Source organism: Schistocerca cancellata, chromosome 1, assembly GCF_023864275.1.
Source record: "Schistocerca cancellata isolate TAMUIC-IGC-003103 chromosome 1, iqSchCanc2.1, whole genome shotgun sequence".
In the NCBI taxonomy this organism is placed as follows: domain Eukaryota; kingdom Metazoa; phylum Arthropoda; class Insecta; order Orthoptera; family Acrididae; genus Schistocerca; species Schistocerca cancellata.
This window is the reverse complement of record NC_064626.1, coordinates 445564784-445579586: the sequence shown is the minus strand read 5'-3', so window position 1 is coordinate 445579586 and position 14803 is coordinate 445564784. Positions and strand designations below refer to the sequence as shown.

At 39.6% G+C, this 14803-nt stretch overlaps 1 protein-coding gene and 1 long non-coding RNA gene across 2 annotated transcripts in view; one reads left to right on the top strand and one right to left on the bottom strand.

The window, feature by feature from the left end:
- The window catches only part of LOC126176615 (sodium- and chloride-dependent GABA transporter ine-like), a 339257-nt gene that overhangs the window by 9679 nt on the left and 314775 nt on the right, over positions 1–14803 (bottom strand). The window contains exon 9 of the mRNA XM_049923778.1: positions 11273–11473. Within this exon, the coding sequence (XP_049779735.1) occupies positions 11273–11473 (201 nt within the window). The remainder of the gene's footprint in view (positions 1–11272; positions 11474–14803) is intronic.
- Positions 1–14803, top strand: part of LOC126176636 (uncharacterized) — a 104341-nt gene that overhangs the window by 47473 nt on the left and 42065 nt on the right. The gene's annotated exons all lie outside the window — the stretch shown is intronic.

Genomic DNA, 14803 nt, shown 5'->3' with positions numbered 1-14803 from the left:
TCTTTCAATTTGACACCCGTTATTGATTTTCCTACTCGGGTGGTAAAGGATAGCAGCTCACTGATAGATAACTTCTTTATAGACCAAGATAAGTTTAACCAGATAAATGCTCAGCCTGTTGAGAATGGTCTTTCTGATCATGGTGCACAGCTAGTTACAATATATGACATAGCTCCATTCAGCGATACTAAACAGTCCTCCAAAGTAGTACGTTCAGTCAACGATTTAACAATTGCAAATTTCAGGGAAAGCCTACAGCAGTTAGACTGGGATGAGGTGTACCGTGAACCTGATGCCAATTTAAAATATAATTTATTTCATGACATTTTTGTAAATGCATTTGAAAACTGCTTCCCCAAGAAAATAGTTAAATATACTCGTAAGAAACCTTGTAACAAACCGTGGCTTACTAAGGGTATAAAAATATCTTGTAACCGGAAAAGGGAAATGTAGCTGACAGCAAGAAAGAGTAGTGACCCAGAAACTATCAAACATTATAAAAACTACTGTGTTATATTAAGAAAAGTTATTAAAAAATCCAGATGTATGTGTATCATGTCTGAAATCAGTAACTCTGATAATAAAATTAAAACAATTTGGAATATTATTAAAAGAGAAAAAGGTCAACCAAGAGCACAGGAAGACAGTATTACCATCAAATTGAATGAAAACTTTACGAACAAAAAGTCAGAAGTTGAAAATATTTTTAACAATCATTTTCTAAATGTTGTGGATATAGTAGGATCCAGGTGTTCATTAGAAGATGCTAGGCTGTTAATGGAAGAGGCCATACCTATGCAATTTGATACAATTGAAATCTCACCCACTTCTCCTTCTGAAATTAGGAAAATAATAAACTTGCTTAAAAGCAAAAACTCACATGGAATTGACGGCATTTCCAGCAAAATACTAAAAGCTTGTTCTCAACAGATAAGTAAGATTCGCAGCCACCTGTGTAATAGCTCTCTGGAACAGGGCATTTTCCCTGATAGACTGAAATATGCTATTGTTATGCCTTTGCATAAAAAGGGGGATAGATCTGATGTCAACAATTACCGTCCAATCTCCCTTCTAACACCTTTAGCCAAAATTTTTGAGAAAGTAATGTATTCAAGAGTAGCTTCACATATCTGTAACAATGAAGTACTAACAAAATGTCAGTTTGGTTACCAGAAAGGTTTTTCAACAGAAAATGCCATATATGCTTTCACCAATCAAATATTGAATGATCTGAATAACCGAACACCACCCATTGGGATTTTTTGTGATCTCTCAAAGGCTTTTGATTGTGTAAATCATGAAATTCTGCTAGACAAGCTCAAGTATTGTGGCATGAGTGGGACAGTGCACAAATGGTTTAATTCGTACCTAACTGGAAGAGTGCAGAAAGTTGAAATAAGTAGTTCTCATAATATGCAAAGATCAGCACATTCCTCAAACTGGGGAACTATCAAGAATGGGGTTCCACAAGGGTCAGTCTTGGGTCCTTTGTTGTTCTTAATATATATTAATGACTTGCCATTCTATATTCATGAAGAGGCAAAGTTAGTTCTCTTTGCTGATGATACAAGTATAGTAATCACACCTGACAAACAAGACTTAACTGATGAAATTGTCAAAACTGTCTTTCAGAAAATTACTAAGTGGTTCCTTGTAAACGGACTCTCACTGAATTTTGATAAGACACAGTACATACAGTTCCGTACAGTGAATGGTATGACGTCATTAATAAATATAGACCTTAATCAGAAGCATATAGCTAAGGTAGAATATTCCAAATTTTTAGGTGTAACCATTGATGAGAGATTAAATTGGAAGAAACACATTGATGATCTGCTGAAACGTTTGAGTTCAGCTACTTATGCAATAAGGGTCATTGTAAATTTTGGTGATAAACATCTTAGTAAATTAGCTTACTACGCCTATTTTCACTCGTTGCTTTCATATGGCATCATATTTTGGGGTAATTCATCACTGAGGAATAAAGTATTTATTGCACAAAAGCGTGTAATCAGAATAATAGCTGGAGTCCACCCAAGATCATCCTGCAGACATTTATTTAAGGATCTAGGGATATTCACAGTAGCTTCTCAGTATATATACTCTCTTATGAAATTTGTTATTAACAACCAAACCCAATTCAAAAGTAATAGCAGTGTGCATAACTACAATACTAGGAGAAAGGATGATCTTCACTATTCAAGATTAAATATAACTTTGGCACAGAAAGGGGTGAATTATACTGGCACTAAAGTCTTTGGTCACTTACCAAATAGTATCAAAAGTCTGACAGATAACCAACAAGTATTTAAGAAGAAATTAAAAGAATTTCTGAATGATAACTCCTTCTACTCCATAGAGGAATTTTTAGATATAAATTTAAAAAAAAATTAAAATTAATAAAAAAATTAAAATTAATAAAAAAATAAAAATAAATAAACACAAAAAATGAAAAAGTTGTTATATTAACTTAAGTATGTTGTTAAATTAACTTAATTATGTCATGTATTGGAAAATTTGACTTGTTCCACATCATTACGAAATATCGTATTCATGATCCATGGAACTAGTATTAATCTAATCTAATCTAGTTGTTCAGAATGAATGTACTAAAGTATGGAATACAGTGTGCTGAAACCAGTGCAGTGAAACAACCAATCTAAGGAGATGGATAGTTAGATAGATAGATAGTTAGATAGATAGATAGATAGATAGAGAGAGAGAGAGAGAGAGAGAGAGAGAGGTGTGAGGAGCAGCAAAGCGGAGTGAGGAGTGTAACATACATAGTAACTGCAGTATACAACGTGTCTGGATGCTTTCACAGGTGACTCTTGGATCCTTAACCATGAGAAGAAATGATGGAAAATTTGGGCTAGCTAGACAGGATGTTGTCTGTATATTTTGAAGGACTCTGGAAATATTATCAGGATATTTTTATCACTCCTACTTCCCAATACGAGGTCCCCCCCCCACAGGAGCCTCATTTGTGGCAACAAACTGTTGAGATTCCAGAGGAAAGAGCAGATGCAGTCCTTGTTGTGGGTTCAGATAATGTAGAATTTGTTAATGAATTTGAACTAGACCAATGGTTTGTAATGTTGAATGGATGGGAAGGATTCCATTAGGTGGCCGACTAAGATGTTTTTGCATACCCCGGACAGATACAGGGATTCATTTGTAGATCTTGCCATCAAAGGAGAAGTAATTATGGATAAGAATGTAGCTTGACAAGCAGATTGTGAAGGAGGTACTAAGTTTTGTGTCAAGATGATAATGGGGAATTTAGTAGGTGTATGGTGGTGGGGGGGTGGGAGGAGGGGAGGAGGGAGGTTGGCATCCAAAGATGGAGCATTTAAGCAACGAAGAAAACAGCATCGTCGTATGCCATCTGTGCTGGATGTGCTGTGGAGTATTCAAAGTAGATATGACTATTACATTGCCTGCTCACATGGAAGGCCACCACAAAACAACCTGTTGTGACTAAATTCAACCAGGTTGCGGAATGCAGCACACAGCACAGCATCTATGACATCAAGTACTGCTTCAAATGCCCTGCCACTTGGCTCTTATTCCCCTCCTACTCTAGCATAAGCTTTTAAGCTTTTCTGATCTGTGCAGACAGCAACTGTCCGTACAGTATATAATCATTTCCAAAATCTGCCCACCCCTCCCAGCTCTGAAATCTCCGCTAGTCTCCAATCATGAGCTGTCGTGTCCCTCCCTCCAACATCCTTGCCTCACTGTTTGTATCTCCTCTTTCCTAAAAATATATTGTCTGCTTCTTCAGTTTTGTGACTGGTACCACAATTCAGAGCAGTATTTTATATCTACTATTACTACCAAGAGTAATATTGTAATGTTACCTGTGGGCAGACCTTTAAGCAAACTTATTGACCTGCCAAAATCTCTGTGTGGAAAACAATTAATTATACAACAATTCTATGTGAACTCTTGAATTATCCAATGTGCAAGATATCTTCCTAGATGTAAATCTCCACCTCTCCAGTGGCTCCATAAATACGTCTGTTCATATAAAGTGCACCAATCATCAACAATAACTCCATTTCGACAACTGTCGCCTGTTTCATGTTGAAAAGTCTCTTTCTTACAGCCTTGCTACCTATGGGTGCTGCATCTGAAGCGAAAAGCTGGAGTTGTCAAAACATGCTGATAACTTTTGGGTTGTTTTGAAAATCCATCTTATGTGAACACTAACTTTTTATTCACCCCAACATGTTGTGGCACCTATGTGTTATCTTCTGTACATCAAATTTTATTTCTATGAAGTATAATATAAAGTTTATAATAATTCATCTATTGTAGGCCTAAAAATTTTAACATGTGCATTTGATCAATATTATGATAAGGATAGTTGCTACTCACCATATAGTGCAAATACTGAGTCACAAACAGGCACGACAAAAAAGACCATCAAACACAAGTTTGGCAGTCTTTTTGTTGTGCTGGTCTGTGACTCAGCCGTCCACTATATAGTGAGTAGCAATGATCCTTTTCGTAGTATTGTTATTATTCCAGCCTGGATTTTCTATTGTTTGAACATGTGCATTTTGTTTGGTTTGTTTGACAGCTCACCTGAAAATTACATTGCTAATGTAACTGTGTTGTTACAGAGGGGTTTCTGTACCCTTTCTCTCATTTTTGACAGCATGGCATCTGCAAAGTTGTCATGAAGCAAGACATTTCTTCACGACTAATTTGAGGATGTAATGGCAACAAAAATTATAAATCACAAGCATGGACAAATGTCAAGAGGAGATTCAGACCTTGATAAGATAATTCTCTATACCAATAACCTTACCAGAGCCTTTGTTGGCAGCCAATACTCTATTTCAACCAGACCATAAATAGATCTCCCACTCCATCTCCCCATCACCTTCTGTGATACCATTTGTGCAGCTGCCGAGACATCTATCTTTCTCGCTCCTGCCTTTGCACTATTCCTCAAGCCCCTTTGCCTTGTGTGTTCTTTCCTACACTCTCCCCACATCTGTCAGTCAAGGTAACTGCTCTCAGTAATCCATATTCTTTAATCAGTGCTGTTAGTGCTGCCACTGTGTGTGTGTGTACTTTCTGCTACAAGCAGAGCCACTGTATTCTGTGTGTGTATGCACCACACATCAATTTGCTATGGGTGAGTGGTTGCATTGCTCTTATTTTACATATTGTTCCATCCAGGAATTTCCATTATTATTAAAAATTTCTTTTTCTTTTTGTATTAAATTAATGTTTGCATGGCATAACAGATTAGTAGCTTTCTATTTACTTTTGTTTTTATATTTTCTTTATTTATTACTATTTTTTTAATTTGGTATTCATATCCCATAGATCCGTACATGCCAGTAATTCGCTTGGATGTGTCAATATAATTGTACAAATACAATTAATACTACAGAATACTAATAACATAGTACAGTAATATAAATAATAACAAGTATCAATTTTTCTTATTTACTAGCTAACATTTATCTAGCATTAAACAATGGAAAATTCAGGATGGAATGTAACTATTATGAAAAGAAAAGTTGCTACTCACCATATAATGGAGATGCTGAGTCGCAGATACGCACCACAAAAAGACTGCCACAAGTAAAGCTTTCAGCCATTAAGGCCTTTGTCAAGTAAACTATAGACAGACAGACAGACACACACACACACACACACACACACACACACACACACACACACACACGCACACACACACGACTGCAGTCTCAGGCGACTGAAACCATACTGTGAGCAGCAGCACCAGCTTATGATGGGAGTGGCGACTGGGTGGGGATAAAGAGGAGGCTGGGGGAGGGCGGTTGTTGCTGTGGTCTTCAGTCCTGAGACTGGTTTGATGCAGCTCTCCATGCTACTCTATCCTGTGCAAGCTGCTTCATCTCCCAGTACCCACTGCAGTCTACATCCTTCTGAATCTGCTTAGTGTATTCATATCTTGGTCTCCCTCTACGATTTTTACCCTCCAGCTGCCCTCCAAAACTAAATTGGTGATCCCTCGATGTCTCAGAACATGTCCTGCCAACCGATCCCTTCTTCTAGTCAAATTGTGCCACAAACTCCTCTTCTCCTCAATTCTATTCAATACCTCCTCATTAGTTATGTGATCTACCCATCTAATTTTCAGCATTCTTCTGTAGCACCACATTTCGAAAGCTTCTATTCTCTTCTTGTCCAAACTATTTACTGTCTGTGTTTCACTTCCATACATAGCTACACACCATACAAATAGTTTCAGAAATGACTTCCAGACACTGATATCTATACTCCATGTTAACAAATTTCTCTTCTTCAGAAATGCTTTCCTTGCCATTGCCAGTCTACATTTTATATCATCTCTACTTCGACCATCATCAGTTATTTTGCTCCCCCAATAGCAAAACTCCTTTACTACTTTAAGTGTCTCATTTCCTAATCCAATTCCCTGAGCATCACCCAACTTAATTCGACTACATTCCATTATCCTCGTTTTTCTTTCGTTGATGTTCATCTTACACCCTCCTTTCAAGACACTGTCCATTCCGTTCAACTGCTCTTCCAAGTCCTTTGCTGTCTCTGACAGAATTACAATGTCATTGGTGAACCTAAAATTTTTTATTTCTTCTCCATGGATTTTAATACTTAGTCCAAAATTTTCTTTTGTTTCCTTTACTGCTTGCTCAATATACAGATTGAATAACATCGGGGACAGGCTACAACCCTGTCTCACTCCCTTCCCAACCGCTGCTTCCCTTTCATACCCCTTGACTCTTATAACTGCCATCTGGTTACTGTACAAATTTTAAATAGCCTTTCACTCCCTGTATTTTACCCCTGCCACCTTCAGAATTTGAAAGAGAGTATTACAATCAACATTGTCAAAAGCTTTCTCTAAGTCTACAAATGCTAGAAACGTAGGTTTGCCTTTCCTTAATCTTTTTTCTAAGATAAGTCGTAGGGCCAGTATTACCTCACATGTTCCAACATTTTTACGGAATCCAAACTGATCTTACCTGATGTCGGCTACTATCAGTTTTTCCATTCGTCTGTAAAGAAATCGCATTAGTATTTTGCAGCCGTGACTTATCAAACTGATAGTTCGGTAATTTTCACATCTGTCAACACCTGCTTTCTTTGGGATTTGAATTATTATATTCTTCTTGAAGTCGGAGGGTATTTCGGCTGTCTCATACATCTTGCTTGCCAGATGGTAGAGTTTTGTCAGGACTGGCTCTCCCAAGGCTGTCAGTAGTTCTAATGGAATATTGTCTACTCCGGGGGCCTTGTTTCGACTCAGGTCTTTCAGTGCTCTGTGAAACTCTTCATGCAGTATCATATCTCCCATTTCATCTTCATCTACATCCTCTTCCAATTCCATAATATTCTCCTCAAGTACATCACCCTTGTATAGACCCTCTATACATTCCTTCCACCTTTCGGCTTTCCCTTCTTTGCTTAGAACTGGGTTTCCATCTGAGCTCTTGATATTCATGCAAGTGGTTCTCCTTTTTCCAAAAATCTCTTTAATTTTCCTGTAGGCAGTATCTATCTTACCCCTAGTGAGATAAGCCTCTACATCCTTACATTTGTCCTCTAGCCATCCCTGCTTAGCCACTTTGCACTTCCTGTTGATATCATTTTTGAGACGTTTGTATTACTTTTTGCCTGCTTCATTTACTGCATTTTTATGTTTTCTCCTTTCATCAATTAAATTCAATATTTCACTGTCACCCAAGGGTTTCTACTAGCCCTCGTCTTTTTACCTATTTGATCCTGTGCTGCCTTCACTATTTCATCCCTCAAAGCTACCCATTTTTCTTCTACTGTATTTCTTTCCCCCATTCCTGTCAATTTTTCCCTTCTGCTCTCCCTGAAACTGTGTACAACCTCTGGTTTAGTCAGTTTATCCAGGTCCCATCTCCCTAAATTTCCACTTTTTTTGCAGTTTCTTCAGTTTTAATCTACAGTTCATAACCAATAAAGTGTGGTCAGAGTCCACATCTGCCCCCTGGAAATGTCTTGCAATTTAAAACCTGTTTCCTGAATCTCTGTCTTATCATTATATAATCTGATACCTTTTAGTATCTCCAGGGTTTTTCCATGTATACAACCTTCTTTCATGATTCTTGAACCAAGAAGTTATGCTCTGCACAAAATTCTACCAGGCGGCTTCCTCTTTCATTTCTTAGCCCCAATCCATATTCACCACTATGTTTCCTTCTCTCCCTTTTCCTGCTCTCGAATTCCAGTCACCAATGACTATTAAATTTTTGTCTCCCTTGACTACCTGAATAATTTCTTTTATCTGATCATACATTTCATCAATTTCTTCATCATCTGCAGAGCTAGTTGGCATATAAACTTGTACTATTGTAGTAGGCGTGGGCTTCGTGTCTATCTTGGCCACAATGATGCGTTCACTATGCTGTTTGTAGTAGCTTACCTGTACTCCTATATTTTTATTCATTATTAAACCTACTCCAGCATTACCCGTATTTGATTTTGTATTTATAACCCTGTATTCACCTGACCAAAAGTCTTGTTCCTCCTGCCACCAAACTTCACTAATTCCCACTATATCTAACTTTAACCTATCCATTTCCTTTTTAAATTTTCTAACCTACCTGCCCGATTAAGGGATCTGACATTCCATGCTCCGATCCGTAGAATGCCAGTTTTCTTTCTCCTGATAACGACATCCTCTTGAGTAGTCCCTGCCCGGAGATCCGAATGGGGGACTATTTTACCTCCAGAATATTTTACCCAAGAGGACGCCATCATCATTTAATCATACAGTAAAGCTGCACGCCCTCAGAAAAAATTACGGCTGTAGTTTCCCCTTGCTTTCAGCCGTTCGCAGTACCAGAACAGCAAGGCCATTTTGGTCAGCATTACAAGGCCAGATCAGTCAATCATCCAGACTGTTGCACCTCGAACTACTGAAAAGGCTGCTGCCTCTCTTCAGGAACCACATGTTTGTCTGGCAGACAGACAGCTTGTTGGTTGCCATGCGCACATAGAATGTAGCACAGAGGTTGCAACTTAGTTTGTAGATCATATGACTGGTTTCATAGGTAGCCCTGCCTATGATGGGATAGGTGATTTTCGTGACCAGACTGGAGTAGGTGGTGGTGGGGGGATGTATGGGACAGGTCTTGCACCTAGGTCTATTACAGGGGTATGAGCCATGAGGTAAGGGGTTGGGAGCAGGGGTTACCTCATAGCTCATACCCCTGTAATAGATTTAGATGCAAGACCTGCCCCATACATCTTCCCACCACCACCTACTCCAATCCAGTCACAAACATCACCTACCCCATCATAGGCAGGGCTACTTGTGGAACCAGTCATGTGATCTACGAGCTGCGCTGCAACCAGCATGCTGCATTCTATGTGGGCAGAAAACCAAAAGCTGTCTGTCTGCATGAATGGTCACCAACAAACCACGGTCAAGAAATAAATGGACTGCCATGTTGCTGAACACACTGCCAAACATATATCTTTCATTTTAATGACTGCTTCACAGCTTGTACCTTATGGATCCTTCCCACCAACAGCAGCTTTTCTGAACTGTGCAGGTGGGAACTTTCCCTGCAATACATCCTACATTCCCATAACCCTCTTGGCCTCAACCTTTGTTAGTCACTGTCCTCATCCATCCAGCCCTTCCCTGTTTCCATTCCAGCACTACACACCCATCATTCCACCATCACACTCAGTCTTTCTCCTTCTGCTACTCCCCCCCCCCCCCCCCCCCCCCCGCCTTCTGTCTAACCTGCAGGAGCACTTCACTGTTCGCCACCCCCACTATACTATCCTACTATCCCTCCCCTACCCACACCAGTCTCCTCTTTACCCCACCCAGTTGTCACTCCCATCATGCACTGGTGCTGCTGCTTCCAGTGTGGTTTCAATTGCCTGAGACTGCAGTCGTGTGTGTGAGTTGCGTTTGCCATATGTGTGACGGCCAAAAGTTTTATTTGAGACAGTCTTTTTATAGTGCCTATCTGCGACTCAGCATCTCCGCTATATGGTGAGTAGTCACTCTCCTTTTCATAATACTGTTACATTGATCTAGTACTGCAATTCACTGTCTAACATTAAAATAGTATTGTATCTTTCATCTAATAACTCAATAACAAGATATATCTTTTTATTCATAAGTGCATAAAAGTGTATATGGGAACTTTTAATTACTTCTGGAAAAGAATTCATCTAAGGAGTACAGTGGACAGTCAAGTAGGTATTTCTTTAACATACATCTGAATAGCATTTCATTTTCTCTCATAATTTAATATAATTAGGAAGTGCATTAAAAGTCATAATAGCAGCATACTTTACTCCCTTCTGTACAAGTGAAGTTTTTTAGTTTAAAATAGAGATCATCTTTCCCTCTAGTGTTATAATTGTGGTATGAACAATTTTTTTCATAATGAGCATAGTTTTTAATGACACAATTCATCAGACAGTATATGTACTGACTTATTGTCGTCAGTATTCCTAACTGAGTGACGAGTTTTCTATATGAGGTTCATGGAGAAACCCCACACATAATTCTGACTGCTCTCTTCTGAGCTGTTAGGACTTTTTTTGGGGACTGGTCAATTACCCCCGAAGATTATGCCACAACTCATTAATGAGTGAAAGTGCCCAAAATAAGCCAATTTCTGAATGGTGATGGCCCCAAAATAAGTGATGATTCTTAAAGCAAAAGTTGCTGATGTCACCCTTTTTAGAGTCAGGAGGGACACATGATGTTCCCAGTTGAGCCTTCTGTCAATAAGAACCCCTAGGAATTTAGTGGAGTGTGCCTGTTCTGGGCCTGTTTGTCATGTGCAATGACTATGTTCTCTGAATTTTTATTTTTAGTGTGGAACTAAATAAAATTAGTTTTTTTAATATTAACTGAAAGAGAAACCAAGCTGCAGCTTCTCGGAGCATGTCATTAACATCAGGCTCTAGATCAGCAGCAGACATACTGTCTAACACAATGCTTGTCTACCACAATTACATTCATTAATTCATAATACACTAGATGGAAAAATATTTCTCCTGGATCTGTACTTTTATGGTTTCTGCATTTTTCCATTTATATCAACAATTTTTATTTGGAACTAATTATTATTTTATTAGTAATGTTTTATGTAATGCCTGTGGAAGAAACACAGTGAAGCAAATAGTAACCAACAAATTTTTGTTCATATTCTATCACTAGGAAAATAATCTCGCATTACTAATAACTAAGAATAAGGCTGAAAAATATCAGGCATACCATCAAAAGAACGGGTGCTGCTACCCACCAGCAAAATCTTATATAAAGTGAAGGAAACCTGCCAGTCATATCATTTACATTTCTTGCAAGTCTGTGGGCACCATACAGCCAAGAAATTCCAATCACTTCAAAGAATGCCAAGAACATTATTGATATTGAAGCAGCATATTGATCTACTAACTGGAAGAAGTAGATACCACCCTGGAAAAATAATTTGTTTATAATATCACATCACTAATTAGTAGTACATAATAATACAAAAATTACACCACCACTGCACATGAGTAGGGACGGGGGTTTGAAAGAATGTGCATAATGACATCTCAAATGGAGTGAACTAATTTAGAAGGTAACATGAAACACAATCATATCTAAAATTTGGAAAAAAGCAGGTAGCATGAAAGTCGTTTATCTGAATTATATTAAATAAAACTGCCTGATGACAGAAGGCAACTTCCAACATCTTAATATGAATTATTGTCACCAAGACATATTTTTGAAAAAAAAAAAAAAAGCAACTGTTATATGATAAATGCTTTCCACAACACACATTTCCAATAGTTTACTTGAGTTACTGAGCCTTTTGACAAGGTCAGATATGATGGAACAATTAGTATGAAAAGCACGAGTTGTATTTCCTATGCAGTAAAGAAACTGTAGAATATAGCATACTCTTAATAAAACTAGCTTATGATTTATGAAAAGAAGGAAACACTTTAAAAAAATTCCACCAAGTCATTAATCATAATGAAAACAAAAAAAAATAACAACATTCACTCAAGAAAATCTGGGCTGGAATACAATGTGTACAAGATGACAAACCACTTCACACCAAACAGAAGAGGTACTGAGCAAACAGGCACATCTTTAACTATTCCCTCCCTCCCCCTCCCCCCACCCCCTCTTCTCGCCCTTCCTGCTCTTGCAGACACCACAAATAAAATTTCTATGAGTAAAATCAAAAAGGTTTGGAGTCCGATCCTCTGTAACATCTCACTTAATGTGTATGTATTTCCTGATGTTCCTTCAGTTTCATTTGTATGTAAAGTGTGAAATTCCTTTGAATTGGGTGTAGTAATTGTAATAAACACAATCTTCCCTTCATGTTCTTACGCTGCTTTCACCTATATTGCAAGGAGTGTCACTTTCTTAGAACTGTCATTGTAGTTCTGTAATATTCACACTACATTCCAAGTATGCATATTTTTTGTTATGCAACATTTCTGTAATAAGAAGGCAAGGTGAAAAGCTCTTTGACTGCTAGTAAACACAATTTACACTTACAACAAAAAATAACTGAGGTCTGATGTGTGATTGTGTAATTATTTTCCTCTCTTATGTTCATGGATTTTGTCTGAATGAAAGTGTAACATAGAAGTGGAAAGTACTTTAAACTGTTAACATTCATCATTACTGAGCAGAAAGAGTACTTACTTGCTTATATGGGACTTTTAAATGCTATAAAACTTATAAAATACACTCCTGGAAATTGAAATAAGAACACCGTGAATTCATTGTCCCAGGAAGGGGAAACTTTATTGACACATTCCTGGGATCAGATACATCACATGATCACACTGACAGAACCACAGGCACATAGACACAGGCTACAGAGCATGCACAATGTCGGCACTAGTACAGTGTATATCCACCTTTCGCAGCAATGCAGGCTGCTATTCTCCCATGGAGACGATCGTAGAGATGCTGGATGTAGTCCTGTGGAACGGCTTGCCATGCCATTTCCACCTGGCGCCTCAGTTGGACCAGCGTTCGTGCTGGACGTGCAGACCGCGTGAGACGACGCTTCATCCAGTCCCAAACATGCTCAATGGAGGACAGATCCGGAGATCTTGCTGGCCAGGGTAGTTGACTTACACCTTCTAGAGCACGTTGGGTGGCACGGGATACATGCGGATGTACATTGTCCTGTTGGAACAGCAAGTTCCCTTTCCGGTCTAGGAATGGTAGAACGATGGGTTCGATGACGGTTTGGATGTACCGTGCACTATTCAGTGTCCCCTCGACGATCACCAGTGGTGTACGGCCAGTGTAGGAGATCGCTCCCCACACCATGATGCCGGGTGTTGGCCCTGTGTGCCTCGGTCGTATGCAGTCCTGATTGTGGCGCTCACCTGCACGGCGCCAAACACGCATACGACCATCATTGGCACCAAGGCAGAAGCGACTCTCATCGCTGAAGACGACACGTCTCCATTCGTCCCTCCATTCACGCCTGTCGCGACACCACTGGAGGCGGGCTGCACGATGTTGGGGCGTGAGCGGAAGACGGCCTATCGGTGTGCGGGACCGTAGCCCAGCTTCATGGAGATGGTTGCGAATGGTCCTCGCCGATACCCCAGGAGCAACAGTGTCCCTAATTTGCTGGGAAGTGGCGGTGCGGTCCCCTACGGCACTGCGTAGGATCCTACGGTCTTGGCGTGCATCCGTGCGTCACTGCGGTCCGGTCCCAGGTCGACGGGCACGTGCACCTTCCGCCGACCACTGGCGACAACATCGATGTACTGTGGAGACCTCACGCCCCACGTGTTGAGCAATTCGGCGGGTACGTCCACCCGGCCTCCCGCATGCCCACTATACGCCCTCGCTCAAAGTCCGTCAACTGCACATACAGTTCACGTCCACGCTGTCGCGGCATGCTACCAGTGTTAAAGACTGCGATGGAGCTCCGTATGTCACGGCAAACTGGCTGACACTGACGGCGGCGGTGCACAAATGCTGCGCAGCTAGCGCCATTCGATGGCCAACACCGCGGTTCCTGGTGTGTCCGCTGTGCCGTGCGTGTGATCATTGCTTGTGCAGCCCTCTCGCAGTGTCCGGAGCAAGTATGGTGGGTCTGACACACCGGTGTCAATGTGTTCTTTTTTCCATTTCCAGGAGTGTAAAAACAAAGTTTAACAGCTTTACAGAATCGTGACAGACAATCCCATGTACTAGTAACAAAAACATCCAACATGTGGATATTTCAGTTGGAGTTTCATAAAATGTTTAAAACCAAGTTAAAAGAAAACATGAATTGTGGAGGAACTTTGAGGAACATTCAAGAAAAGAAATGTCTGGAAATTTCTGTAACAGACATGGGGGTAGGAAATATGTTGAGGCCTCCAGAAACAGTTAACTTTGCAAAGGCAATGGTTCTAAAGGGAGACAACATCTAGAATGTATGAAACAGAAGGTGCCAAAGGCTGAGTACGGTATTGAAGTAGATATAAAAATGTTAATGCCAGATAAGAAGAGAATGAGAATGATATACAACTAGTTAAATATAGTTTTAAAAAAAGAAATGGGAAAATATTGTGTGTTTATTTTTAATATGTTCTGAATGAAACTGATACTCATTCAGTGAAGGAATGGCTGGCTGGAGTATTGGGATCTTGCTACCAACTGACCATGAGACTGAGCATCTGTCACATACAGAAATGACTGAAAATACTATTTTGGTTGCTCGGCACTAAACTGACATTACCACATTATTATGTTCAAACAACATTTTCTCCCATTTTCTGGGCTACT